At 33.6% G+C, this 6,000-nt stretch overlaps 1 protein-coding gene across 9 annotated transcripts in view; it reads left to right on the forward strand.

The window, feature by feature from the left end:
• Positions 1-5,371, forward strand: part of LOC138177904 (nephrin) — a 94,995-nt gene extending 89,624 nt beyond the window's left edge. For 7 of the 9 annotated variants that reach the window (XM_069109215.1, XM_069109214.1, XM_069109220.1 and 4 more), the window contains 5 exons: positions 8-307; positions 907-1,131; positions 1,792-1,952; positions 3,337-3,399; positions 4,268-5,371. In XM_069109215.1, the coding sequence (XP_068965316.1) occupies positions 8-307; positions 907-1,131; positions 1,792-1,952; positions 3,337-3,399; positions 4,268-4,639 (1,121 nt within the window). In that variant the 3' untranslated portion in view covers positions 4,640-5,371. Of the gene's footprint in view, positions 1-7; positions 308-906; positions 1,132-1,791; positions 1,953-2,070; positions 2,566-3,336; positions 3,400-4,267 lie in introns of those variants that run through there. The other 2 variants (XM_069109218.1, XM_069109222.1) reach the window with 2 other exon arrangements.
• The last annotated feature ends 629 nt before the right edge of the window (positions 5,372-6,000 follow it).

Here is a 6,000-nt window from a genome sequence, read left to right on the forward strand (position 1 = left end):
TCCACAGGAAAACCTGAATCTCTGTACAATTGCACGCTGTCTAATCAAACAACCGATTCACTCTCGGTGGAGTGTTGCGTTGGTTTCGACGGTGGTCAACCGCAGCACTTTCTTCTTGAAGTCTTCGATCAGCATACAGGAGTACTGCAAGCAAATATTACATCCGAAGAAAACGCTGTTTTTACTGTTCACGGATTACAATCTGGCAAAATCCTTAACATGGTTTTATATGCCGTAAATGCGAAAGGAAGAAGCGAACCCACTTTGTTGGAAGGATTTACATTAAAGATTGCTGAGAAACAAACTGGTAAGTAATGTTACATACTGTCTATACTGGTATTATCCTGATCCTGTACTATCCGATTTCTCCGATAGATACATAATTGACTTTTAGATCACGTTGCATTTATTTCGAAAATATATTGCATCGAACTGGTCTTCTGCTGCTTCCGTTTGAAGTGTAATTTCGATAGTTGCTCGCTTCAGATAAGTAAATGGTCTTCGATTAGCATTGTGTATAACAAGTTACTGTTATTTGTATGCGGGACAATAGTTTAAACCTTTCGTAGTACGTCGATATTAAATCGCAAATTGTTAATGTTTAAACATGTTCGACATGAAAGATAACATTTTCATTTGCGTGTTCCCTTTCATTGGTTCTCATCTTTATATCTATTTCAATCTACTATACCGAATGTATATATAAAAGCTAGCAATATTTTCTTTTACCTTCTCCTGCATATCGTAACTTGTTAGTATGCAAATCATCATACTTGAATTATAGTTTTCGTATTATTTTAAATTTCCTGTTATTATGCATTGCAAGTATGGTATATTCCAATTTTCAAATGACATACAAATTGTCGTTTTGACACAATTACATTGATGCATATATTTTGTTCGCAGGAATACCGGTACCATTCGAAATTTCCCCATTATTAGGAGGATTGATTGGAGTAGTAACTGCATTGCTTTTTGTTACCATTACTATTCTAATAGCTATGAAAATTAGAAATGAACGAAGAACTCAAAGACCAAGTGATTTACCGTTAAAGAAAAGCACTGCACCCAGTTCCGAAGATTTGTATGATGCGGAAGATAGAAATCCAGATGTTGTACCAATAAATAAAGGTATGTATACTAGAATCTATATTATATTATGTAAAAATTATCAACTTATGGGGAATAGAATGTGGTATGCACATCTCTGTTATTGCAAGTGTTTCTTTTTTTCTTTTTTTTTTTTTTTTTATTTATCAAGGATCAATAAGCACTGTCGACCAGTGCCAGTCACCAGCGACCCCACTGGATTCATTGGAGTATATGAGCATATGCAATATATGACCACACGCATTTGGTCGCGGCAACCAGTGAGTCCCCAGCGAGCACGGAAACACGAGCGACGCAAACGCGGTTTGCTGGTCTGTAATCAGTAGAGACTAGTGCCTTTTAACAAATGTTGCGGACGTTCGCAACTTTCGTGTGGTATCTTTGCAAGAATGGATGCATCCAATATATTTCCTTTTTCTTTCCCTTTTCTTTCTTCTTTTTTTTTTTTCCTTCGTTGGAAGTAACTTTATAATTGGAACGGTTTCCCCGACATCCATTCCGTCGACGTTCTCTACGATATTCAGAACTTTCGAGTCTCCGAGCTCGGTCTGTGCGTTTTGTCGCTTGGTTTTTGGTTGCCGGCGACTGATCAATAGTGCCAATAGGGACCCTCAAGTTTTAAAAGTTCTCATAATCAAGCAAGTAATAATAATAACAACAATAATAATAATAAATTTGAAGGTTCTGATTACCAATTGACGGGATCAATATCTGGCACTCCGTTAGCCACGCAAAATACACCGGATGGACTTACGGCGACTTCGCTTTCTATACAACAAGTGACTCACCTACAAGGATTGTCATCGTATCCACACGAGTATAATAATTATCCGGCATTATCGGTGAGTTACGTTGGTTCTAGTACTTCAATTTGGTTTGCTTTCTTCAATGGAAAGTAAACTGCCTTTTCTTTCGGTTTTTCTTTTATTTTTCTTTTTTTTCTTTGTTTTGTTTTGACAGATAATTGTATTTACAGTAACTGAAGAGAACGTTGTTCTCTATGAAAAGACAAATCAAAACGTGTATACAAACATTATTGCATAAAGAGCAGTTTTAAATGAAAACTTTTGTTTCTACTACCAATATTTGCACACAGATACTTACTTATTGTATTTATATCAGAAGAATAATATGAAAAGGAAATACATATGTACATAGTACTAATTTTGTATAACTGAAAGTAAAAATAAAATAAATTTGCGAATAACAATGGTGTCAATATAAAGCTGTTCAAACCATAGAACAAATAGCTCTTATTATATAATATTTAAAATAACTAACTTTTAATTATTTTTGTTAAAATTTTCGAAATTTGCTCTGTGGCGAAAAATTAAATTAGATAATGATAACTATTATTTAACACATTCTAATAATTATCTAATAATAATAACTATACGTACATATTATCATGATATTAATAACATTTATCTCAAGAAATATAATTTTTGCTTTAAATATGGCTTATGGAACACGTATACCGCCAAACCAAAAAAAAAACGTGAAAGCTTTAAATTATAACTGTTTCTTTGCTGTAAAAAGTTATTTAACAATTATTTATTGTTGTTTTTTTCAGTTTCAATGTTATTTATTGAAAGGAATTACTATCGCTGTATGTCAAGACACTGTCTGACTTATATTTACATACATAAATAAAAAACAAAAAATTGACGTTCGCACAGAACGAGCGAATGTTAGATATTGGTCGGTTAAAGTTTTTAATTTGATTAATGCTTATGATTAGATGAAATTAATTTTTCAAAATTGCGATTGATTTAATCGATTGAAGAAGTTGGATATCAATCGCTTATTATGTAATTGTCCAGACTAAATCATTGTTTTTTATTGCATTGAAAAGCTATTTGTGATGAGACGTACCAACAAAAGGTAAACGGAAATTTCTGAAACGTGAACACACAAAATATAATGATACACAAAAGCTATAGCTTTTTCGCTTCAATAGTAGTCGAATGAAAGAAAGATTATCAAATCTTTTTTCAAGAAACCATATCGTAAAACGATAAGACATTGTTAAATAATACCATTATTTTATAACGGATACCTTTCTCTTGAAGTAAGCGTAAATTTTGCCTTTTAAAATAGGTTCTGTACGAGTCAAATGCTCTGCTACTCTAAGTATTTATAAGCATTTTCATCGAGCATATTATTAATGTTCAAAGCTTTGAATAACCGAGGACATATTGTCTTGATACTTGAAATTTGTTTCAGAGAATCATACAAACTATCCCATCTTGTAGCGCCAGGTCGACCAACAAGGAATCATCTCCAAATGTAAATCACCGATTTTAATGAAACTTACGAACGATGTTGTTCTCGAAAAAATATTTGACATGTATTTGTTTTACGGGCCGAAATTTATGTCGAAGAGGTGAAGATAAAGCCCCAAAGCTCGGTGCTTGGAAACATATTTCACAGAATATTTTGGAAGCCATTACTTTTAGAAAAACAGTTTAAAGTAACAGCCAGTTTGTTCTTAAACAGCAGAATTCAGCTATGTGAACAATTTCGGGAAAAAATCAATTCGATAAAAAGATTTAATAAAAATTCACATATTTCTGCTGACTTTTAGTGTAAAAAACTGGAAATGATGTTGAAAAGTTTGAGAAAATAGTACATATTTTCAGAGCATTGCGCCTAATCCAAGTTGGAAAGAAAAGAAGCGGAACGAATACGAACGCGACTGATCGCAATGGAATCAGATCCAGTCCAATCTCATACGTATTTTCGGCTACAGCTTTCATGTACGGTGCATTGGCCGAAATAGTTACATTTATTAATCGCTTGATGAGCGGAGCGAGCATAGTATCTCTTCTCGTACTGATACTTTGTTTCGCTGGTTTTCTTTCCAACTCTGCATAGTACGTAGATAAGCGTTACGATAAATATGTAGACGTAATTCTTATAAATAAGAATAAATATAAAGAGATCAGGACTGACTCAATAACAATAAAAATATGTAAAATCTTCGTGTTACGCCCATCGTATAAGTAATGTTCATTCTCACGTTTATGTATGTACACATGCAAATTTGTATATTCATTTATTGCGCAAATTTGTAAATTTATTTATCGTATAGTTTTACTGCATAATGTGACTTATTCTACAAGTAATAATGTAATGTTTTTTCAATCCTTTTCAGTTATCAGACGAGGTAACGTACGCCGAATTATGTTTGACACGTCCATCAGCATTATCAACGTTAGTAAGCGATACAACGTTGACTGGTGCAAGTGGAATTGGCAGTTTAAGTACACTCGACGGTTACGGTAGTGGGGTGATCGTAGGTGATAAACCGTGTACGAGAGAAGCTACGATTTATGCTTGCATAGATCACAATGCAAGACCATTAAAAATCGATCCATCATCTACTTCGCCGTTCACATTGGCATCTCTGTCGACAAGAAATACATTTCGGGACTGTAATGTTTCAACGATGAATAACAAACACCCCACAAGAGAAATTGTTACTGTACGTACACCGTTAATATCAACCCAGGAAAGTTGTGTATAGGGATGCGATTTTGACGCGCTGAATATCAACGAATACTACGTTTGATCTGTTATGCGCGTCTAGTTCTTAAATGTGGTTCTACAACCATTTGTCCTATAACGAAACGTACATACATACATATATGATATTTGATATGCGACAAGTGTGTAAAGTAGTTAACAGAATTAACGTCAGGTGGACTAATCAATCATTAATTGTCAAATATTAGTACGGTAGCGAAAGAATACAAAGGAACAACGTGTCCTCTTGGTATATTAAAAATAAAAGCGTGATATTAATGTTAATCTACGAATTGTTCAAAGACACTGATAAGTTAACTTTAAATTTGGTCACTAAGACTGATTTAAATATTATGTAACCTTTCATGTACAGGGTGCTTCGTTTATTGTAAGCAACTAAATTGTTTCGCCCGTTACTTGAAATACAAAAATATTCGCGGTTGTATGATTTAAAGATCTGTTTTTAATACTAGATGGACATTTCAAGTTCACGAAGCTATAAGCTTTGCGTTACTCGTGTTATAACTCGTACCAATTGATCGAAATGCGGAAGATCAGTGGTTATATCGGTTCTCAATTTTTCGCTAAAATCAATATACATTACATCATTGCGCATTTCATGCATTAAGATATTAATTACCATTTCTTCACCCAACCTCCATATTTTTCGAATTACTTACGATATGTAAGTACTTAGCATTGTGTTTAGCGTATTAAACTATAATATTTTGTATGACTGATAATGATATTCATTCGGGTGATATGAAAATTTCTATGACTAATTTTTATCCATAAAATGCTGATTTACCTTTCACCATCATATGATGATAGATAAAAACTCATTGTGTTACACAAAATAATACGAATAACAGTGTGAAAATTGTCAATTCTGACAATGTAAGAAATATATTTTTTGTCATCAATAAATATACAGGAAACATTCGATAATTGCATAAGAATATCCTCTTCGTAATTGGACAGTCGTCATCCTGGTTACGGGATGGGAGGTTGGGTATATCGTATTTGGTGTCGTTTTAATCATGAAAATGTACGAAACATGTTGTTGATAAACATGTTTCATTTATCACAAATCAAAAATAAGAAAGGTTGAATTTTAAGTTAAACGTATCAGCTTGTCTCCAGCCTTTAACGTATGCCGAACGTCTCTCTTCCTCTTTCACTCACGTTGCCCTTTTTCTACGTTCGGCACATCTGAAATCTCAGTTTCGGGAATCGAGAATCGTTTCTGCCTTTGCAGAATTGCAACACTCGATTTTTTTGCAATTACCGAATGTTTCGTGTATTTTGTTTCGTTCTTTTTTCTTAATCGTGTCGTCGTGAAATACGACGGTGCGCAGGAAA

This window comes from Bombus flavifrons, chromosome 3 (assembly GCF_040668555.2).
Source record: "Bombus flavifrons isolate JBK064 chromosome 3, iyBomFlav1_principal, whole genome shotgun sequence".
NCBI lineage: Eukaryota > Metazoa > Arthropoda > Insecta > Hymenoptera > Apidae > Bombus > Bombus flavifrons.